At 43.6% G+C, this 24,280-nt stretch overlaps 1 protein-coding gene across 8 annotated transcripts; it reads left to right on the top strand.

Annotated features, from left to right (window-relative positions):
* Positions 1-162: 162 nt before the first annotated feature.
* LOC126381938 (regulating synaptic membrane exocytosis protein 2) lies at positions 163-24,233 on the top strand. 8 transcript variants are annotated; one of them, XM_050031515.1, is made up of 22 exons: positions 163-352; positions 2,572-2,776; positions 3,190-3,679; positions 5,229-5,764; positions 6,144-6,360; positions 7,583-7,747; positions 8,766-8,893; positions 9,742-9,987; positions 12,980-13,117; positions 13,669-13,827; positions 14,145-14,237; positions 14,466-14,556; positions 15,070-15,206; positions 15,281-15,389; positions 15,929-16,118; positions 17,959-18,089; positions 18,162-18,308; positions 18,467-18,614; positions 21,102-21,267; positions 21,937-22,134; positions 22,668-22,802; positions 23,929-24,233. In XM_050031515.1, the coding sequence occupies exons 1-22, from the start codon at positions 243-245 to the stop codon at positions 23,929-23,931; spliced, it is 3,942 nt and encodes a 1,313-aa protein (XP_049887472.1). In that variant the 5' UTR covers positions 163-242; the 3' UTR covers positions 23,932-24,233. The 8 variants fall into 8 exon arrangements, with proteins under 8 accessions (XP_049887472.1, XP_049887476.1, XP_049887473.1 ...); XM_050031519.1 differs by having other exon boundaries at positions 8,763-8,893; positions 15,290-15,329; XM_050031516.1 differs by having other exon boundaries at positions 8,763-8,893; positions 15,290-15,389.
* The last annotated feature ends 47 nt before the right edge of the window (positions 24,234-24,280 follow it).

Raw genomic sequence — 24,280 nt, 5'->3', positions numbered from 1 at the left:
CGACGGCAGCAGCGCGGCGGCGCGGCGGCCCGGGCGGCGCGGCGGCCGCGGCGCGGGCCGGGGGCGGCAATCAATACGCGCGCTGACGTCAGAGGACGACCGCGCGCCATTGGCCCGCCCGGCATTATTAAATAAACCTCCGGGCGGAGTGGCGCGCTTGGCGTCGCGCCGCGGGCACAGCACCGCAGCACGCGGCGGGCCCGCGCACCGCTCGCGGGGGGCTGCGTCGCCGGCCGCGCGCCATGGCCGACATGCCGGACCTGTCGCACCTCACGCCCGAGGAGCGCGCCATCATCGAGGGCGTCATGATGCGCCAGCGACAGGAGGAGCAGCGCGAGCACGAGATCATGAGGTGCGCCCCCCGCCGCCGCCCCCGCGCCCCGCCCCCGCCTCAGCCTCGCCTCATCCTGCCTTCACCCTCTGTGTCGCCATGTTCTACCACGTAATGCACCACGCCATATGTGAAAGTGTCGTGTTCCACCACCGCTGGGTCTCTTGTCCAAATGTAATAAGGACTTCTAACCGTGTAACTGCGCTATCATTTCGATTATGCTCATCCCGGTTATGACGTTGACGACCGCTGTAGGTGTATTGACATAAATAGATTCGTGTCCGCGCGATCCATAATCTTGATTACGTACGCATCCAAAGTTGCGTTCTGCAGTGTTTTCTTTGGCAAAATTTTTGATTATCCGCATATTTTTTAATGAAACACTGCCACCTTCCCGTCGCAGGCAGCCTGTCGCATAGGGCACGCAATAACCGTAGCTGGCTACCTATAACTCCGTATGACGCATCGCTGCTTCAATATAAAGAAGAAGTGTAATACCATAATTCAATTACTTACATTCGATATGAACCCCTTTGTGCTCACAAATACATTAGTAACGGGGTGAAGACATTTAACTCTTTGTGTGATAAAGTGAAAAGTTCATGGGATTTCCACAATTTTCGTTGAATTATCCGAGTAAAGGTCATTGTAAGCAAGTGATGAGTCAATAAGGTCCCGCGATATTTTGCACAAGCTGTAGGTAAGTATGCGGCTGTGAAGTTGCTACTACAGATGACCTACTTTTTGCCCTACATAAGTGGCAATATCGAAGTAGGTTGAATTTGTGCAGATAATAGCAAAATTTTCGAGGGTGTATTGTTGTACCAAATGCGGCTAATGATTTTGTATCTGTAATATGTTTGCTGCTGTAAACGTACTGCAGTGGGATCACGGGGGATGATAAAGGATTGATATTCAATGAAATTGTTTCATAAAAACGTTTTTAAGATCTATATCAAAGGGCCTTTCTTGACTTTTAATGAAATACTTACTTATTTAATAAACAATAAATGCAGCTACACTTTAGCCTTTCAGTGACAGAATATTTTCGATGAAAAACAGGGGAGTATTTTTTCTATTTCTATGGAATCCGATACAACTGTACCCATTTATTTAGTGACATGCGTACTTTTCAGGTAATGAAATTACCTTGCCTGTCCTATTTGCTTTCTTCAGCAATTATTGAACTTACTTAAAATCTTAAAACTACTTATTTAAAATCGTAAAACAAAACGAATTGATTCCAGGTAGCTTAATTTTTAATTATAAATAATTTGTTTCATTTCATTTTTGTTAATTGTTTATTGTGGTCTCTGATTTTGATATTACTCTATAACGTAACTATGTCGTCTATTATTAAAAGTATTGATCCCTGTTTTCACAACAAAAGAATCGTATTTGGGTCGCATTTAATAAGTTATTCTAACCGGCGATGGTACGGAAGATACCATATATCTCGGCGGTGTTAGCAGTCCGGACACGTACGGTGGAAAGGCGTGAGGAACATTGTCACTGTACCTACTACCTACCTACCCCCCACCCGACACCTCCATTAATTGACTTTAGGCTTACATCCCTCGTTCATGTTTCAATTCATTCAGAGGCAGCATTGCTTCAACCAAGCTTATGTAAGGGTAGGCAAAACATGGACTATCATTTTATGATTATAATACTTACTAAGTTGTTAAGAATATTTTGATAAAAATTATGTTCATCTTACTACTGTTTTGTCTATCCCAAATAAATACTTTGGAACAGCCACATCAATGTCATCGTCATCAAACATCTATTGAGATGTTATGTATTGACATAACCATGAGGTCCATGAACCATCTCATTTTGTACCATATCCATATGATGGTGGATATTCACCAATATGTTTCATCATACATTCTTCATGTCGCGCCATAACACATTTACCTCAGGCTTTCCTTAACCATCAAAGTAACATAAGATTATAATTAAATTATACTCTGTTAAAATAGCCTTAGATTAAAATGACAGTAGAACAGAAATATAGTATACGTATACAGCCTTTCTAATATCGATGTATACAGTGTACCTAGTGTAAAAAAATATATGCGAAAGAGACTTATCAAGAAAATGTATTGTTTTGATAGCTATCGTATTAATCAAGATATATCTCTTTAACGGAGTCATTGTATACATCGCTCTGCTCAATTGCCTCATTTTTTTTAATAAAAAAAGAAACATTCTAACCTGCCAACATTCCGCGGCAGACGGAAGCAAGATGAAGTGGCGGTGTTAGAGCACACGATCCGCACTCGCAACGAGCTGCAGCGCGCGGCGGGGGTTGAACTGGCAGCCACCTGCCACATTTGCCTCAAGACCAAGTTTGCGGACGGCGTGGGACACTCCTGTCACTACTGCCGCGTGCGCTGCTGCGCAAGGTGCGGGGGGAAGGTCACTCTGCGATCTAATAAGGTGGGTTTATCAGGTTATCGAAGGTACTTACACCTACTGATAGAGCCAAGTTAAGACGCCGAGACGCCCAATGGGCTGATCGACGTGCATATCTCTACTGTATTTGCTCTGGTCAACTAGGAAGTTGAATAGGAATTCAGCCCACTGAATATATTGGATTGCTTTCTTTAAAAAAAATAACTTTCTGTGGAAAATAGTGTGGAAACTTTTTTTGTTTAGTGGGTTATGCAGGTAGTTATATCGATTTGTTGAAAATATTACTTTTTAAATTGCGAGTTAAGTAAATTATTTGCTTAGAAAGAAAAGTGGCAATTAATTACCATTTCCGCACTGCGTAGCTACCTACCAAATTGCCTCAGTCCTTTCGACGATAAACTTACAAAAGAAGAATTACAACCCAAACACCCTTACAGGTTATATGGGTGTGCATTCTCTGCCGTAAAAAACAAGAACTACTATCGAAAACTGGACAATGGATTCACAAAAGTGCCGGTCACGATGCCATGTTATGGCAGATGGAATCAGATCTGAGAGGTTTACCACAACCGGACGCATCACTCGATAAAAGACCGAAGTTGGAAAGAGCGCACAGCGCGGCGGAGAAGGAGAACCTTCCGCTGCAGAGGAGCGGTAGCGCGCTGCGCAGGCAGTACAGCCAGCAGGAGGCGCGCTGCTACGGCGAGCTGGAGGGGCTGGCGCGCACGCACCCGCACCTCGTGCACCCGCGCCAGAAGGCGGCCTACGGCGTGGAGGAGGCGGGCGCCACGCTGCTGCCGCACGGCGCCGCGTTGGGCTCGCTGGCCGCGCTCGCGCCGCACCCGCCGCTGCCGCCGCGCTCCTCTTCCTCCGACGACGAGGTGCCCGAGTGTGTCTCCGACGAGAACGACGAGTACCGCGACCGCGGTGAGTGCACCCCCCAACTCCCACCCCGCTCGCCACAGATCCCCTCCGCCCTAGCTGATTTTGTTTGTCACCCCAAACATTACACCACATTACACTACACACGACCGAATACAACAATAGCCAAGATACCCGATACGAAGCCCAATACGACCATTGAAATACATTATGCCTTTATCACTACCATATTTTACATCGAACGATGATAAAGTTAAGGTGTTCCGTGCGAGGTATTATTAATTAAGTCCGATTACAGTAGAAGTTAACTCAGGTAATTATATGATAAGTTACATAGTACGATATATTTTCACAGAAACGGATAATGTAGAGCACCTAAACTTATCTACCGATATACTATATATATTATGTATTTTCCATCATGTCTCTTCATGTAGTTGGATGTGTGTAACTGTTTCTATGTAATTAATTCTACAATTCCAGATAGCACTCAGTGGTTTCTTTTTCAGAACGTGTCAGCTGCTAAAGGTTTCCAATGTTTCAAAACTGGCACACATGCTAGAAGTGTCTGTGCCAGATTTGAAGCGCGTAGTGCATTGTTGGTGTGGGAATAGCAAAGCCTAGGCGATGTGGGTCGGTCACGCGCGCCCGGCGCGGCCGCGTGGTCGCAGGTCCCCCGCGCTCACCCCGCTGTCCTGTTCGCAGGTAATAGAGATAGGAGCGGCTCCTCCGACTCCTGCAGAAGCCAGCGTCAGGCCATATTAGACGAGAAAATGAAAAAGTTCTTATCGGTGAGACGCGTGTTTTTCGGGAAATTTATGCGTTGTAATATATCTATGGCTGACTTAGATGTTTCCGTATTCGTTATTGTACATTGATGGTTTTTACATCTTTTCATTTCTTCCTCTCGTCGACCAATCTGCGATGGTTGTTAAACTTAATCCTACTTTTTGTACAGGACATGGACAGAAGTGTGTTTTTATGTTTACATATTGTTTTGTCAGACGTTCGAGTATACAAGATTAATATCAATCAGTGCCAATTAACATGTAAAATTAAACATACTTCTGTATAATACAATTGCTTAAACCTAAAATTCTGAAACTCTACAACAATTTTCATTACTATGCTATGTTAATTCTTTCAGAACACCTTATGAGTTTCACCTAGTAGAACACAAATCAGACATTGATGATGTTTTGTGAGGTTAAAGCAACTTGTATGGCATGCTTGGGCGAAAAGAAGTGTTCTTGGCAACTTTTCTATGAATTCCATTAGTATTTGTAAAAGTGTACTTCCTGTAATTGTTGTTTTATTGTATGATTCATGAGTTGGCACACACTCTTTCCGCTTGTGCGTGAACACCGCTTTCATTTAATTTTAAGGTAAAACAAACATGATCATGATTGTGGGCAAGTTTATGTTTGTTGTGGTAACTTAAACCGTTTGCACGGTCGGCGCAGGAGTAAGAAAGAGTAGAGTTAGGCCGCGTCGTCAGTGCGGGCACGCCAGGCGCCGCGCGCACACATCGCCTAGGGGGTGTATAGGCCGCGGCGCGACATATCTGCTACTATTTATGCGGTGTCATTCGTAGGACAACTTGAGGCGTGTGCAGGCATCAGGAATCCGCACCTGCGCAGTGCCAGCGTGGTCGCCAACAATTATTACAATTTGACCAATCATTCGCCGGCCGCATTCGAGGCGGAGGCTCGCGGCTCATTCGGTGCGTCGAGGGCTCCCACCGGCGGGCGCAGTTTCGATTCTGTGACTGATTGCCGCTGGCGCGCGCGAGACGACGGCGAAGGCGCGTACCTGCGGCCGTACGCGCCAGACGAGGGCCCGCGAACCGACCGAGCGGTGTATAAGAGTGCCTATTTGTGGGAAGACTCCTCTGACAACCGACGATTTACCGAAAGAAGAAAAAAAACGGTGCGCTTCGATGGGCACGAAGGCGCCGCGACGTTCCCGCGGGGCGGTCGTGACGCGTCCGGCGCGCCACACGACTGGGCGTCGTTGCGCTGGGAGTCTGAGCGACAAACCAGCCAAGACTCCGCCACCAAAGACTCTGGCATCGATACCTCTAGCACGTTCACCTCCAGCGAAGACTCAAACAGGGGCGATTGCCCTAAGGTACTTCACGAGCATTTTTTTTCCATATATAACAAACCGTAGACAATGCATAAATAACGTATTATTTATCAATCTTTCTTTTGTACTATATCAAATACAATTATAACTTAGAAACGATTAGAATAGTAGAATAATACGCCGAACCGTCTAAACGGTGCCAAATAGCAAAAAAACTTGTAGAACCAAAATGGTACCGGTTACCATTTTAAGCCTCGGGAGCTAACGCCCGCGAGGGCAGTGGTTGTGTGTGTTTGTGTTTGGCTGCAGCATGTTTGCATTGACGGGCATGCGTCGGTTTGTGCACTTTGTGTTTTGTCACCTTGTTTGGATTTGGTACGTACCTTGGTATGTGTTTGACGTTGTATGTTGTGTGGCGCAGTTCCCGCTGAGCTGGCAGGTGTCGGCGGACGGGTCGCGCATGGTGGGACACATGGTACTGCGCAAGAGCGTGGTGGAGGGAGGCGGGCACTCGTCGGCGGCCATCCTCGGCCTGAAGGTGGGCGGCGGGAAGCTGCTGCCGGACGGCACTCGCGGAGCCGTCGTCGAGAAGGTCAAGAAAGGCTCCATTGCGGATCTTGAAGGCAATCTCCGAATAGGTAATCAATTATTCTTCTTCTTCTCAACCTCATAATACCCACACCTATACCAATTTCTTATTTATAAATCAAATGTCACCACAATATCGTCTGATTACTTGTAGCTCTGTGCAGTCCATTAGGGATTATGGACGTAAGCTTAATTTGTTTCTGCATCCCAATCAGTTTAAAAGGAAGATTATTTTATTGTTGATGTTAGATCGAAGAAAGTCACTCGTTGATGACTATTCCAAAGCGAAGCTAATGCGTAGGAAAGACATCAACGATACCGTTTCGTAACCATTAAAGACGAAGGTAATAAGCACATGAGTTTCTTTATTATAATTAGATCGATATATCAAAATATATTATTTTTTTTCAGAACTGTTCGGTATTATTCAGCATATATCCTAAAATCCGTGATAGCCCCGTTCGGAGAAAGCGTGACATACATCTTACAGTCACGGGTTCAAATCCTGGCTCGGGATTTTCTTCTCTCGTGTGGGTTGTGAGGTGAATTATCAACCTCATCAACCCTGGTGTCAGGGTTACTATTGAGTCGCCAAAGGTCCACGACATAACTCATGTAACGACTACTTAAACCACTGAATTCGACTTTGTGAGTTTGAATTCATTTTTGGATAATTCATATGACGTGGTGTTCAGGATTTGCACCCGCTAATGGCATTAGGCTCGCCCCACTGACGAGGAGTGGGTGTATACCTCTGCCTAACTCTTGGGGGGTGGACATGATGCTGTGTGAAATTTTAAAATTTCGAACACCATCAATGATGCAGTCAGAAGCAAATAGTGACAATCGAGTTATACATATAGTTAGCAACATCCAGAATGTCCAATAATTAGGGGCGTTCAAGGTGGCCGTATAAATAGTAATACTCTAAGTGACCAAAATAATCGGCACAACCTGCGTGTTCAAAAAGTTGGCAACAACCTAATCGTCCAGATTCGCGAGACGCTTACAATGTCAAATAGTTCGGCTCAATTATGTCATCGTAAATATGACAAGTTTAATTGCGCCAATGGTATCCAAGCAGTCAAGATGTTCAAAAATATGGTAACGTTTTCTAAATATGTTATTTACCTCAACTACATAACGACTAACGACTTATATATGAATAAACCGTTCGCTCGGTTTCGCGTATATCACCGCCGTTTCTGGAGCATACAATCAAACTGCTTGTCCAATCGTTACTTTGCCCTAATATAACGTTATCCTGCGAAGGTGACGAGGTGATGCAGTGGAACGGGGTGCCACTACAGGGCAGGTCAGCGGAGGAAGTAGCCGCGGTGGTGGCGGACAGCAAGCACGACTCACACGTGGAGCTGGTGGTCTCACGCCCCGTGGCCCCGGCCAGGCACCCCGTCCAGCCCTGGCGGACTCATAAAGGTATGCTTTAGGGCAGAAAAGTGACCAAGGTTCCGCGAAATTTCGTTTTAATATTGTTTTTATTTACGGTTGTGACCCATTGTTTTTAAAATCGAATCTCCATTATTTAACTATTGTCTGGAAAACATGGCCTTATGAGTTTAAATTATAGTGTACTTAGGTGTTTGACGTGAAGTAGTATTTGGTGGGTGTTCCGTTAACTTAAAAGTTTGCGAACGCCTGCCTTAGGGTCTAAAATTTAACGTAAGCGAGCGGGGAGTTTGTAGGGGCAGCCACTATAACTAGCGCACCCTTCCGGCTCCTTCACAGCCACCGTTTTTTCTTACCGTTGCCCGCCTTCATCGAGTTCACTGCCCTACATGCAATATAATTTATCCACTTTACTTAGCCTATTACAAAAAACAAGATTCCAATTAATATGCTACGGCGTAGCAGTCGTAGCATTTGTCTACGACGAAACTTATATTCTAGACACGCGTAATTCAACAGGCCTAAAAGCTCTAATCTAGTAATCTACCAAATGATAGATGAGTTTTTAATCGAAAACAATCGCAGTCATTTACCCCGAACATTTACAGTCAGTAGGGTAAAACACTGTATTCTGATCAAGCTTACAAACTTTGGATTGGACAACTAGTTTACAATGAACTTATCACACAAATACTTATTTGCTTATTAAAATATGTACAATAATAATAATCGTCCATGCCAGACTAAAGTATTTTAAGTGAAGTACCGATAACTTCCCATAGTAAATTCCAACTTTTGTTACAGCTTTTATTTTGTTAATACGTATGTGTAAAGACTTTCGACCTTTATAAACGGAGATACGGCTCACCACCTATCACGTTGGTCTAACAGAAAACTTGGTGAAGTGTTGGTACTGAGTTCATCTTGCGATGGATGTGCCTCTAACTACCCCAATTGGTATATAGTCGTGAGCTTAAGTTATGCGTAAGAGTTTACAAGTAGATAGTTCACGAGACATATTGTGTGATGGTAGCTTTTGTGTCAGAAGTGTACACGGAGGTGATGGGTGGGTGCGAGAAGCCGAGCGTGCTGGTGACGTCACCGGGCTCGCCGGACGTGCATGCGCGCCGGCGCCCGCGCCACGGGCACAACGCCAACGTGGCCGGGAGGATACAGGTCAGTACTTCCTTTAAAATAACAGTTGGTAACTCTTTTCAGAGAATTATACATAATTTAAGGATACGAATTTCCGAAAATACTTTCAGAAAAATTAAAAACATTATTTTTAGATGAGTTCATTTGCATTCAGGCAATTCAGCAGGACAATTAGCGTATATAGTGTGAGTGGCAACCCTATTCTATATATATAATCAATACTTGCCGAGGAAATTCGTCAATCTACGTGAGCTGTTTTCTCAGATTACTCTGAAAAATTATAAAGTATTCTTAGATAGAAACGTATTTTTTACCATCAATAACGCAAATTCTAAGTTCCACATAAACCAATTACAATATTTTTCAACAGTTGAAAGTGTATTTCGACAAATTCAGCTATTTGTGACCGTAGTATCAGCGTGTGGCATGAACGCGCGCGGAATACTTACACCGATGAGAATCAAATCAGAATCATTGATTCAACGTAATTATCATAGATATATGTTGAAGGTCAATTTAACATTTTCGAAGCTACATAATTAAATCTGTCATCAAGAGTTCATAATAAAAACCCGTAATCGTTACAAAAGGACAACACAACATAAACAACAGATGTACGTTCCACCGCTGGGCAAAAGCGTCTCCTTAATCAACCGAAGGGGGTATGGAGCATACTCCGATCCGATCCAACACCTCCTCCAGTGCGGGCTGGTGGAGGAGTTTGGGCTAACCAACCGCTTAACGTACCTTCCGAAGTACGTAATCATCATACTTTTTCAAACAACTAATTTTCATGTCCTTACCAAACAAAACGATATTAATAAAAATTCCAAGTTCCCACTAAACTAATCCCAACGCTTCTTCAACAGTTGAAAGTGTACTTCGACATCAGCGCCCTTCAGTTGCTGGTAACCATCGTATCAGCGAGTGGCCTGAACCCTCGCGCTGACGGCTCCCCGCGCTGCCCGTACGCCAAGATCTTCCTCCTCCCAGACAAGAGCGAAAAAAGCAAGCGTCGAACGAAAACGCTCGCAAACACCCTCGAGCCGCGGTGGAATCAGACCTTCGTGTACTGCGGCATTAGAATTACCGACATTAAGAAACGGACTTTAGAGGTGGGTTTGTTGGAATTATTAGACACCTACATACATAAACTCACGCCGTAATCTCTCACACGACTTGCATCCACTTTTGAAGATGGATATGACGAACCTTATGGTAACAGGGGATCAAGCTATTCCTATCTAATAGGAAACATATGTCAAGAAACAGGCAGTATTCATTTTTAATGTTGGCTCATTGATGTGGTTTTACATGGTGAAAGACAGTCACACTTTAGTCACCTGTAGAAGTCTGCGGAAGTCTGGTTTAGAAGATTTACTACAAAGGAGTCACCCTAAGTTGAAATGACAATGGGCACTTTTGTATGAAACTTGGTCCAAGAACCTCCACTGATGAGACTTATATATAATGAAAGCTTATGCTTTCCCTATGATTCTGGCAAAGTTCTATCAGATTCTGTCCCGGGGTTCTTTTTTTACGGCCATGTTTGTCCTGGCTAAAAATGTGATAAAATACAGTGGGAGCTAAAATCGACTCAAGATTTGTTGCTGGATAACTAAGTCTACATAAATAATTATGTATCATATTGTATATCATTTTAAAGAGGATCTTTTCCAGAATTCGAAACATAAAAAAAACAAAAAAAAATCTTTATGGAAGCGAATTATAGTCAATTTATATCTGCAGCGCCATTGTTTCTCGGTAGCTAAGTTCAAGTTTCATGCCTTTTACCCTTTCCAAAAGTATCTTACCGATTTTTTTTTATATTGCTTCCGGAATTTGATCTGAGTGATAATAACGAGAAAAATAAATAGACACCTCTCCGATAGAGACCGCCTAAGCTATTGCCTATTGCAAGAAATCGTCATCATTAGGAAGTCATTACGGTATTGCATATAAGCTTATCAGCAACTTGGAACTTAGTCCAAGAACCTCCACTGGTGAGACTTGCATGTAGTGATAGCTTATACTTGTCCTATGATTCTGGCAAAGTTCTATCAAACTCTGTCCTAGGGTTTTTTTACGGCCCTGTTTGTCCTGAATGTACAGTAGTGGACTGCAAAATCGCCTCAGGATTTGTTGTCGAAAAACTATTTAACTAAGTCTATATACTTACATAATTATATATCACAATGTGTATCAATTTTAAAGGGGAAGGTTATCAGAATCAGAAACACAAATGAAAAAAATGCATTATGTAAACGACTTTTAGCCAACTCACGTCTGTAGCACCATTTTTCTCAGCAGCTACGTACGAGTTTCGCGCCTTCCAACCTTTCCAAAGGAGCCCAATCATTTTTTCCTTCTGATATTGCATTCTTAACCTGACAAGTGACAACAACAAGAAATAAAATAGATACCATTCCGATAGAGGCCGCGTAAGCTATGGACCTATTGCAAGATAATGTACTCAAAGGCTAGTCATTATAATCCAACAGACGTAACATGATTAGAATGCGGCAGGACGGAAATGTAGTATGTTTTCTTTCACCACAATCTTGTTTTATTAATCCAGGCTTATAGCTTGTCTTATAAACAATGCAGTATGGTACAACAAACGTATCGTAAACGTAAGGTTGCCTGGTAGTAATTGCTACCTTGGCAATAAAGCCGCCTTTTGCACCAGTTATTGCCTGAACTTGTTTAATAAATGTGTTTCTTTTGTATACAATAGAGTCATTGTATTGCATCTTGATTAGAATGACTTATTTCTTGTTTCTCTCGTACCTACTAAGCTGTATACTGTTAGTGTTAAAGAGACACATATTTCGTCTCTTTCGCATAAGGCGATGTACTACATTTCCGTCCTGCCGCATTCTAATCATGTTACGTCTGTTGGATTATAATGACTAGCCTTTGAGTACGTTATCTTGCAATAGGTCCATAGCTTACGCGGCCTCTATCGGAATGGTATCTATTTTATTTCTTGTTGTTGTCACTTGTCAGGTTAAGAATGCAATATCAGAAGAAGGAAAAAATGATTGGGCTCCTTTGGAAAGGTTGGAAGGCGCGAAACTCGTACATAGCTGCTGAGAAAAATGGTGCTACGGACGTGAGTTGGCTAAAAGTCGTTTACATAATGCATTTTTTTTATTTGTGTTTCTGATTCTGATAACCTTCCCCTTTAAAATTGATATACATTGTGATATATAATTATGTACATAGACTTAGATAAATAGTTTTTCGACAACAAATCCTGAGGCGATTTTGCAGTCCACTACTGTACATTCAGGACAAACATAGCCGTAAAAAAACCCTAGGACAGAGTTTGATAGAACTTTGCCAGAATCATAGGACAAGTATAAGCTATCACTACATGCAAGTCTCACCAGTGGAGGTTCTTGGACTAAGTTCCAAGTTGCTGATAAGCTTATATGCAATACCGTAATGACTTCCTAATGATGACGATTTCTTGCAATAGGCAATAGCTTAGGCGCTCTCTATCGGAGAGGTGTCTATTTATTTTTCTTGTTATTATCAGTCAGATCAAATTCCGGAAGCAATATAAAAAAAAATCGGTAAGATACTTTTGGAAGGGGTAAAAGGCATGAAACTTGAACTTAGCTACCGAGAAACAATGGCGCTGCAGATATAAATTGACTATAATTCGCTTACATAAAGATTTTTTTGTTTTTTTTTTATGTTTCGGATTCTGGAAAAGATCCTCTTTAAAATGATATACAATATGATACATAATTATTTATGTAGACTTAGTTATCCAGCAAGAAATCTTGAGTCGATTTTAGCTCCCACTGTATTTTATCACATTTTTAGCCAGGACAAACATGGCCGTAAAAAAAGAACCCCGGGACAGAATCTGATAGAACTTTGCCAGAATCATAGGGAAAGCATAAGCTTTCATTATATATAAGTCTCATCAGTGGAGGATCTTGGACCAGATTCGCCCATTCTCCTTTCCAAAAATATTTTAGCTTAAATATAAAATAAGCCTACGAGGTACCGATTAGGTATATTAACGTGGACTTTGCACAAAGGAGATTAAGACTCGAATTGGATTAAAATGTTTTTACTGACTCATTACAGGTGACGGTTTGGGACTTGAACCGTTACGGCCCGAACGACTTCCTCGGCGAGGTCCTACTAGACCTAGACAACATTGTGATGAACCACGAACCCAATTGGTACACGCTAAAGCCTCACGAAGAAACATCTAGTTTTAGTGTAAGTATTACAAACGATTACTTTCTTCTCGAGTATGTCCAACTTCCCCCACTATGGCTTTTGGTGTAACGTAACTTATTGTGGCTTCTTGGAATGTTTGAGAGATCTGCACTTAGAAGTGAGAACTCAGACCGCATTCTATATTTGATCCATTGATGTATGGTATGTTACTATAGAGTTGACCAGAGAAATGCTCTCACAATGCGTTGTAGCGTACTTTATAACACAAAATGGATATAAAACCACACTAGAGAGCAGACTTCCCAACTGACTACGGCTGTAGTGGAAATCGACTGTGAATCTTATCTTATTTAGCCTACCTGATCCCACTGCTGAACAAAGCCTCCCTTGATCTTTCGACTTTTCCCAGTCCTGTGCGAACTCCGGTTAATTCCTCCGTTAGATGTTGAAGTCATCACACCATATTTTACGGAGTCTATCTCGATGTCTGTTCTCATCTTGAAGCACCCAGTGAGTGATGACCCTGCCCATCTATCAGGATCCACGTATCTGAGAAGCACCATCAGTGTCACATAATACTTTATCCACAGCGTTACCGCGAAGAGGAGGCGGACGGCGAACATCTGTCGCCGCCATCCACGTCGACGTCCCGACTGTCGGACTCCGACACGCCCAGCGAGTGCGATCTGCGCAGGCACCACTCGCTTTCCAGCCTCGCATCTAGCTCCAGCCCGCCTCCTTCACACGAGGTATTACAAAACTTATCAAATTAGAAATGTAATCGAAGTATCAGTGTTCGTATTGTTTCACTCTCTCGTCGACATCTGCGTTCAACAAGCATAAACTTTGCCTAGAAAACTTGCAGTTTTGCCAATGTCGACAAATGGTAATGCAAAGATATCTTTCTAGTTATACCACCTCCATTTTAGATTTAAAAGATACCTAGAAAGAAACTTGGCGCAATTATTATTGTCTTCCTCGTCGCATACAGAACTTTGAAGCAACGCTTGAATGCTTTTTCTCATAAAGCACTAGAACGTTTCTATTTTGTTTTTTCTCCTCCCAGCGGATGGACACAGATGGGGCACGATGTAGCAGACGGGACATGTCTCCGGCGGGACGGGTGCGGGCTGCCGGCATGTCACGGGACAATGGCAGAGTAAGTAAAATTTTCTAGCTACACAAGTTAAACAGAAAATGAAGACGTTGCAGAGCCAGCAGAGAAATTTCTATTATGGCAAGACTGTATTTTCAATAGATTTAAATGGCAAATAATTCCCACGGTTTTATAGTTACTTATGCTGTTTTGTTTGATGGTTTTGTCTTTCAGAGCCTAGTATAGGTATTAATATGAATGTGTATAGCAAGTGTGTTGTCGTGTACGCAGAGCGGCGGGTACAGCGTGGCGCGGTCGCAGTCGGCGGCGGCGGGCCGCAAGTCGCCGCGGCGCTCGCTGTCGCCGCCCGGGGACTACTCAGGTGCCGCCGCGCGCGCACACTCACCCGCGCGGAGCTAGGACCACGCCGCGAGACGCGGGCCTGACCCCGCACGGAACACTCGAGTCGAGATACGCACGTTCTCGTCGCGTCCGCTCATCACCACTTTACTACCACTTACTGTTATCTTCCTCGCTCTTCCACTTTTTGTTTCACGCATCTTCCGCTGACCTCGTCCTTCTCTAACCTGACACGTGCACGTTCTTCACTAACTATACCTCGAGAGCGTTGTGTTCACGTTCCGATACGGCTTCCGCCCCATTGAACGTCAATACAACGCCTAGATAATGTTAATGTCTAGTCTAGCCCATTTCATGATGTCTGCATGTCATTTCAATCTACTGATTCTCTTTCGAAGGCTGCCTCCGTGTGTTCTGTTCTTCGTGTCGCATCTATCGAGAACATTTTAGGTTCATGGTACACGGAGATACGCATGGCAAGTTGTAAGCATGCTTTGGTATGCTGCCGGTGGTACATCGAGGGATGTATTTGCAGTGCACGCCGACCGAGGCGGCGGCGACGCGTCGCGGCTGCCGACTCACGCGTACGCACCACGCTTCCAGTCGCGGTCCGCCACGGCTACGCCGACCACCAGCCCTAAAAAACGACAACTACCGCAAATACCACACCAGGTACTTCCTCAACTTTAGATACCAGATGTTCAGTTACCATACAAGCCATGTGACATGTACTTGTGATTCGACAGAGCGCCCAGAGGGCTGTGCGAGCGCAGGTCTCCGCGGACCTCGAGGAACGTAAGTGGATCGGCCCGCACCACATTGGCGCCACACTCACCTACCGCAGCACGCCACAAGGTCAATACACGCAAATCCTTGCGCCAGCCCTCCATATGTAAAGTGGCCATTCATTATTTCAGACCATCAAGGTATTTGTCCACTCTGTGCTTCGATGAATGGAAGGAAAAAAATACTTAGGTGTCAGAAATCCACAACTGAGAGAAAAGTTCACGCCCTTTAAAACCCTTCCATAATATGAAGCATTAGAGATTTGTGGTGTTTATAGTTCGTTGCTCTCAATGTATCATGAGCCTTAAGGAAATTAAATGCGTTTCGAGACTTAAAGTTCAGTCATTCGAACTAGAGGCAAATAAAACATAACTTTGGCACAAGGTCTAGTCTCCCCCAATAACCCGTTCATAATCGCCAGGACACTTCACAGTCACTCTCAAATAGATGAATGTTGATTTTGTGGTAGTTGCCTGCACTTCAGCTATTTTTAGAACTGTAGAAGTACTGTACTGTAGAAGTAGAACTTAAGAGTCTAGTGAGATTTGGTATAGTTTAGAGGGTAGGGTAAGTGATGTGTAATGTGATGTTGTTATTGGTTGGTGTAGGTTGGGAGCGGCACTACGCTGGGTTGTCGGACTCGGAGCTGGCGGGGCGCGGAGCGAGCGGGTGGGCGCCGCGGCGGCGGTTGTCCCCCGACGCGGCTGCCGCAGACTCCGACCTCGAGTCTGTCGCATCCGTCACCTCCAGCGCCTTCAGCACGCAATCTGAGCGCCCTCGGCCTACTCGTATGCTCAGGTATCATTATTACCTACCTATATGTCTCGATAACTAACTCTTCTTCATAGCAGAATTTCTTCTACTTCAATACCGCGTACTAAAGAACAGTGTTTACACGATTTTACAGCCGAAAACGAATTCTTCCTCCTCATCATAGTACGTCGTCCTCTTGTGATAGTGGCACTCCCATCCCGACATCCCCCCGTCGTCGCTTTGGTCGACCACCCCGTCGTCTTCTGCCATACGTGAGCGTGCCGGCTGGAGCGGAACGTGCTGTTCGAAAGCGAATCCGTTCACGTCTAGAATGTAATATCGTACCGGTTGGGAATCGGCCGCGACGTATGCGGCGCTCCCTCGCTCGGAGCCGCTCAGCCGGCTCTGGATCCAAAGACAACTCCCACCGCCACGCTTATGAACGAAGCTCCAGCTGCCCTGAATACTCCGTCTATACCGACACGTACAAGATCGCTGACAACACTAGAGACTACGTCTTCCAGATGAATCTATCCCGACCTCCAAACCCGATCAACAATTCACTAATTTCACTGGCGGTTAATAATCCAAAAAAAACTTTACCGTCGAACGTTTACTATGGCCCGCCAATCCAGTTCATGTCGCAGATAAATCAAATAAAGCGGAAGACACAAATACGGAAACAATATATGCCGTTGAACTGTCAACGTTCGAATACAATCGAAACCGATAGCTACCATCCAAAGGTACATAAAGAAATTAAACGTAAATTGCCTGACATTCAACATTTCCAAAAGCCACTCGTTAGGTCTCTTCCGGATATACCGTCCATAAGCTGTAATAAAACTAAGAATGACACATCTAATTGCTCACTAAAGCAAACCAGTACAGAAAAGATAACAACAGACGATACTAAGTACCACGGCTATGATAGTGATGGCAGTGAAGCTGAAACAACCATTCACGTTAGCATTGAAAAACAGAATAGCTCGGAAATGAATAATATACTATACCCAATCAAACATGAAAACTCGTGTGAACTAAATACTAGTGAATCTAAATCTAATTTAAATGAAATGGCTAATAGGAAAAAAATATTATCCTTAGATCTTAGAACGAGCTATGACGGTAAAAGCCAAAATCTGACACAGTCGTTGGATTTGCCACACAATGCGCATCGCGACCAAACCAACAATGTCAGATACAAAAAAGAAACGTCTATTGACAAAATACCGGTTCCAAAAACCAACATTAATATCAAAAGGCGGCATTCCGATTCAGCCGCAATGCGATTACACAATCCTCGTGATGAAGATCCGCCGACGCCGGAACAGAACATCAATGTGTTCAAAAAGATGAGCATCTGTTCTGTTAAGTCATCATTGAGAGACACCGAAATTGATATCAACTTTAGTAAGAGGCTCGGTAACATTGTCAGTATAAATGAAACGCCATCTTTCCAAGAGTATCGCTCTCCCAACTCTCTTTCCCCTCCCGCTAGTATAGATTATTCGTTGAAACCTTTACCTTCTATTATAAAAAATGCTCGCCCCCGGTCGTATTCTTTATCGTATTCATCATCTGAACATTTAGATCGAGAATTTCGTAAAGTGGCTAACTCTATGTGTATTGCTCTTTCTCCCTCGAACCTCGGCTCGCATCATCGTGCGCTCACCCCTGTCGCTACGCCCCCACCGTGCAACGACGACGCGCCGCCTGTCTTCGATTCACCTGCTCGCGCTACGATGCCAACTACTACGGGTCCCATAACCACACTGTCACAACTGCAAACTCACATCTCGAATCGGAACAAAAAATCAACCCCGAAATCTACGGGGAAAAAATCTCAACGGAAATCCTCTTCCCGACGCGAACCGAAACACAGCAACGACTACGGTGGGCGTGAGAACGGACGGGGCAACAACCAGCCGCAACCTCTGGAGAGACGCGAGTCGCGGCGCAACCAATTCACGCGGAGCCTTAGCAACGCTGATGTACCCCCGGACGAGAAAGCAGGTACGTAACTTTATATTACAAATGTGAATTATTTTTGTCTTGGAATGATATTTACATTACTTTATTACAAAGATGGTAGCCTGAGTGACACCGCACTGGGAGGCAACATCGAGCTGGAGCCCGCCAGCGACGACGTGCTGCTCAAGGCGGAGCCCCGGGACTTCTTTGGCCCCGGCATGGGCAAGAAGAGCAACTCTACTTCGCAACTGTCGGCTACAGGTGAACCCTAACACTTACTCGCACACCCACCCTCAGACCTGCCCGCAACACCCACATTCGTATGTCGGCATTATGGACACGTTCTAAACGTGCGCACAATGCTCGGAGACCAGCAAATGATTTATATTAATGAAAGTGTATAATGAAATGATCGACAGGGAGGAAACGGAGGTTAGGGTTCGGTAAACGTGGGAAAAATTCGTTTACGGTACAACGCAGCGAGGAGGTGGGTCCCGGCGAAATGCGCGGCATGACGGGCGGAGTGTCGCGGGCCTCCTCCGCCTCCAGCGAGAACGACGAGGACAGGTTCGCGGCGCTCGCGGCGACATTGAGACAATAGTGGGCGCTACGGGCGGCGGCCGACCGCGAACTCTATCCTTCATTACGAACATATCGCGCGGCTAGGACATTATATCGTAGGTTAGGGACGCCCATAACATTACCAAAAGCTATCCATGAGACAATTAAGAAACAGAAAAGCATGCTATGAATACTCACAATACTAGATGTGCAATGTTGCTTTTGTAACGATAGCTAAAGTAGAGCTTTCTCCGGTAAATGTGCTACCAAACTACCGAGCGGACGGTATGAATGGTAAAACAAATATTTTTGGAAAATGGAACAAAAATACGTAAAACATTATGTAATAATAATCATACATTTCGTTCTAATGAACGAGGTGCTCATTTCCGTACCTACATATTTGAAATCATGTCACTTGGAAAACACTTCAATACCATTAATTACTGGCAACGTTAGACGTTTGATTTTCAGCACTTGAAAGAACCTTTTAACTCACGACCTTTTCGAGCTTGAATGACCAAAACACGTGTTTATAAATATCTATTACTCATAAGATAGACGTATCTAATTTTAGATATTCCACACTAGTTTTCATGCGCCATCAATATGAGCATCTGCCGAAGCACGTCAAAGTTGCAGACGCCGATCGGAATCCAATTTCTAAAGATTTCATCGTAAAGTGACTGGAATCCGATCGTAATGCAATTTAGTCCTGTAACATTTGCTAAACTGGGGCTTGCGGCTTGGGGCAGCGCGCGTGGGCCGCGCGGCGGGCGGCGGCGGCGCGCGGCGCAAGCGCTCCGGGCCCGCCACCACCACGTTCCAGCGCTCGCACGAGGTGTGCGCCGCCAGCCTCGTCTCCATATCTAGCTCGGAAGGATCCTCGTAAGTGTCGCTCGCTCGTCCGCCCTGCGCCCGGCGCCCAGCGCCCCCGGCCGCTAGGCGCTCTCTCCTGTATGTGCTCATCGATGTTGCTCGCGTCTTCTCCTCCGCCCCTCTGTGTGCCTCTCGTCTTGTAAAACGCATGTCATCCGGTTTCCGTTGGTGTTTCTCACTTCTTTCTGTTTTCTGTTCAGCACGCACGAGTCTTCTATCGCATTTGCAACGCACCCTCTGGATTACAGGAGCCGGCCACGTTATCCCACGTTTTCAGCTCGAATGCGTGCCGGGACGACTTGTGTTCGCGGATCCAAAAGGCGCTTCGCAACATGCGATGCACGGTGCCGGTTGGATGATATATGTTGCCTGAAAGCCTATGATGTTTGCACTTATATATTGTTATGAACCGTTTGACTATTTTCCATTTTTCTATGATCGACAACACATACCACGACCTACCACAACACCTATGCATGCATCACTGATATTGTCTCATACCTTGCTCATCGCCTTTAAATAAAAATACCGTAAGTACTCGTCGGATGTAATATAAACGGTCCACAAGTTAGGTGTTGCAAGCAGCCTCATACGCGTCAATGGAAATGTTCTTCCTCTTAGGATGAAACATGTAATGCTCTCAAATATTGATTGTTGTTCGTAGTATGTATGATGTACTACAACTTGGTTATGAAATAGATAGATTAGTAAGAGATATTTAATAGTAGATTATTTTTCATCTCAGATCTAGCAGTAACTTTGGTCTTCCGAGACGTAGGTTTAACGTAATCAATTTATTCTCAAATTCTTCTAGATAAATCCATTATAGAGTTTCTTTAGCACCTGTTCACCGTTAACTATACCTAGATCTTAAAATGTTCTAATAGTCCTAATTTCCACGTAGGTTACCTAACTTTTGCCACTCGATGCATCCGAAGGACTGCCGCCCTTTTCTTCACTATTGTATCAATGTTGTCATTGCTGTACTTTTTATAATTATTATTGTACTTATTCTGAACCTTATGGTAGTTACGAAAAACAAGGTCTGGTGAATCAATTTTCCCTTTACCTTTCCGTTATATCTGTATAACACTGTATCTGCCTGCTTTCAAAATTGCACCCACCACCTTGTTTTCGTTGTTTAGGCAATGTGCATTGCATCAATAGCCGATTAATATGCAGACTATGTGGTATTGCAGTGCACATTGTCTAAACACACTCGCCTATTTATGAATCCCAAGGAGTATAACATGTAGGGTTAGAAAACAATATAAATAGCGAGTAAATTGTGAAATTATGATTTCAAGGCGGAGCATAGCTGTTGACTAGTCGCAACAACCAAGCAAAGCTTGTCCCGCTTCGAGAGTTATTCGAAATTATTTGCTGTATAAGTAATGCATGCATGTGTATGAAATCAAATATTTTGTGTAGAAAATTATAAAAAAACGGGTCTCAGTTCAAATCGACATTAATTAAAACTTAAATGGGTAATGAATAATATCCATCAGCCTAAATAACTTGGAAAAACAGGCTAAATATTCCATCTAGCAACTTTGAAAACTGGTTCCATTGTAGATAGTCTAGTAGATATTATCGAATATCCGCTATGTGCAGATGGTCGCCCGGTGCAGTACGGGGGTCGGGCTCATCGGAGGGCGGAGGCCTATCGGACTTCATCGACGGCCTGGGCCCCGGACAGCTGGTCGGCAGACAACTACTCGGCGCGCCCACCCTGGGTGACGTGCAACTCTCTATGTGCTACCAAAAAGGATTTCTTGAGGCGAGTTTATAAAAGAATTTATTCCTGCCTACGAATCTAACCTTTCGCTCAAATAACATAAGTCTAATCGTGAAAAGCGTTCTACGAACTGGACTACCACGGCTTTTGTATGACCTACTAAACGGACTAAAAACCCGCCCTCTCCGATATCCACAGACAAGGTCTTTAGGTCTTTTATATTGCTTGCCTATGCCTATTGTGCATTTAAATCCGTCACACACGTAAGCACCACTGACCTTTTGTTATACATTTTAATATTTTTTATGTGCATAATAAAATTAATAAAGAATGAGGGACTTTCCAATCGACGTTCCCCAAACATAAGATAGATGGCGTTGTTCACTTTTAACGTGATAATTACCTATTTTCACATCGCTGGGGTACATAATTACATATAAAACTAAATGTTACTTGATATTTGGATCACATTATGTATAGAATGAAGTTGATTCTCTTTATTTTGATCAGAATTTTAGGTGGAAGTTGTATTTGTACCTAGGTGTAATAAAAAGGGTCATCATTTATACCCAAAAACAAAGATGAAAGATAATATGTCTGTTATCCGTGAAGAAGAAAATACTTAACAACGCCATCTATCGTGTTTTTGGGGAACGAAGATTGGAAAGTCCCACATTGAATAAAAATGTACTGACTTTGCGGTATTGCTAGGTGGAGGTGATCCGCGCACGGGGCCTGCAGGCGCGGCAAGGCAGCCGCACTCTCCCGGCGCCCTACGTCAAGGTGTACCTGGTCAGCGGTAAGCGATGCGTCGCCAAAGCTAAGACCAGCACCGCACGACGCACCCTCGATCCGCTCTACCAGCAAACGCTCACCTTCCGAGAGAACTTCAAGGGCTGTATCTTGCAAGTACGTATTTATAATTACGTGTCAAAACATACTATAACTTTCTGCGCGGGAAGGCTAACTACCGACTGAAGGCTTGTGTTGTCATATCCATCTTAAGACTTCGTATCAAGCGACTGAAGTCAGTTGTTTGTTATTTAGAGTTTATACGGACTCCCCCATGGGAGGCCCAACTACACCCAAAGAATGCTGGGATTGTTCCTGCGTGTTCGTATATGTACACGAATTAAATACGTACGAAACGTGTCCAAAGTGCGACCGACCTTACTTAGTAAATGTTTTAAACGACAGAGTTGTGTACGAACAGTCTGTGATAACATGGAACTTATAAAACAGGGGGGAGATCTAAGGGCTGCTTGTGAGAAGCTGCAGTAGTTTTAGGCGTATGAGACGCTAGTTATGTAAAAAATTACCATTCAAAGTATAACTGTTACCTACGGAATAAAATTATTTTTGAATTTGAATTGGGTGTATATTCGAGAATATATGTATGATGCTGTTATGTTGAACGTTATTAAGCCAGAGTATTGTGGTAGGTGACGGTGTGGGGCGACTACGGCCGCATCGAGGGCAAGAAGGTGTTCATGGGCGTGGCGCAGATCATGTTAGACGACCTCAATCTCTCCAACATCGTCATTGGATGGTACAAGCTCTTTGGAACCACTTCCTTGGTAATACTTTATTTTTTTATTATAAGGTTCAGGACCTAATAAGGAGGTTCAATTACATAAACACATATACATAAGATTACGCTTATTTCCCATTGGGATAGGCAGACCACGGAATTCCACTGACTTTGATCGTAACACACCACTTTTGCTTGCCGCCGGTTTAGATTACTCCTGATCTGGCTTTTCTTTAAAACATCCATTTCCTGGATTTGATCACGATGTGTACGTCTAGCCCTTCCTCTTGCAGCTCTACCACTAAGAGGTTCAATTAAGTTTGTATTCTACCTCACTTGTACATTTCTCATATTTGTTAGAAGTCGCCATGTTTGATATGCTGCTTAAGCATAGTGATTAGATTCTCTTTGGTCCGGCGTCTGTACTACACCATCTTACTGTAGACCAGCACGCTATGTAAGCGCGACGCGACGCCAGATAAAAAAAGTTCCTTGGTACACGTGACTACCGGGACATCTGCGACTTTTTCAAGATGTCGCACTCTAATATCTTTTTATTGCATATTGCTTATAGAAGAGCCAAGAAAAAGAAAAAACATACCTATTGTCCATAGGAATTGAGAAAATTGATAGTTACATTATTACATTATTTGTGTCACTTATCATATTCAAGTAGCGAGCAAGTCGATGCGTGAACCATACCTCGTCTGTCAAATTTGGCAACTCGCACTTTGACATTGGCTCGCTCTACTCGCGCCGTTAGCGTGCTAGACTTGCAGTTTTTTATTGTACTGTATATGTGGCTAATTTAATTGTCTTTTCCGTGATAGAATTAGCCACAAAGTACATTTCCATGCGCTCCACGTATGCCGTCCAGTTCCCCGACTTCACGTCGAATTCTCCTAGTCTTCCCACCGACATTTTCCGTTTTCTTATGTTCCTTCTGCACCGCTACACTTCCAGTCGCAAATAATCCTCGTCGCAAATTATTGTCGGGAATTAGGGAGCTCCAAATAAAACCAACATCTCGTAACACCGTTATAATCGAAACTGGCTCTCGCTGACTACCTACATAATACGTTATATTATAAATGATAATTAACCTAATACCTACATTACAATATGTATGTAAGTCATAATAATCAAACATATCTTATTATTTTTCTTTTCAGTAACCAAGGGTGCACTACCTGCTAAGCGTGTGGAGAACCTATATCATCACAATAAAAAAATTAAAACTTGTCCAAATAATAAATTTAGTGATACTGCTTTAATATCATGATAAAACGCAAAATATCTTGAATATAGGAAATTTTCTATAAAACGAAAGGTATAAATAATAATAATAATTTGTATTTTTATTTTATTTTGGAATGCCTACCGGAGTTTTGAATAGATAGCATTTTATAGCAATGAAACAAAATGTATAGTGTACTCAATAATATATAATTAAGTATTAAAAGCCAAATGCAAATTGTGTATTTGTTTTCTCTCATAAAATATGTTTTTATCCTACACTTAAAT

Source organism: Pectinophora gossypiella, chromosome 3, assembly GCF_024362695.1.
Source record: "Pectinophora gossypiella chromosome 3, ilPecGoss1.1, whole genome shotgun sequence".
NCBI classification, from domain to species: Eukaryota; Metazoa; Arthropoda; class Insecta; order Lepidoptera; family Gelechiidae; genus Pectinophora; species Pectinophora gossypiella.
The sequence above is the reverse complement of the archived record's forward strand: the minus strand, read 5'-3'. Positions and strand labels throughout refer to the sequence as shown.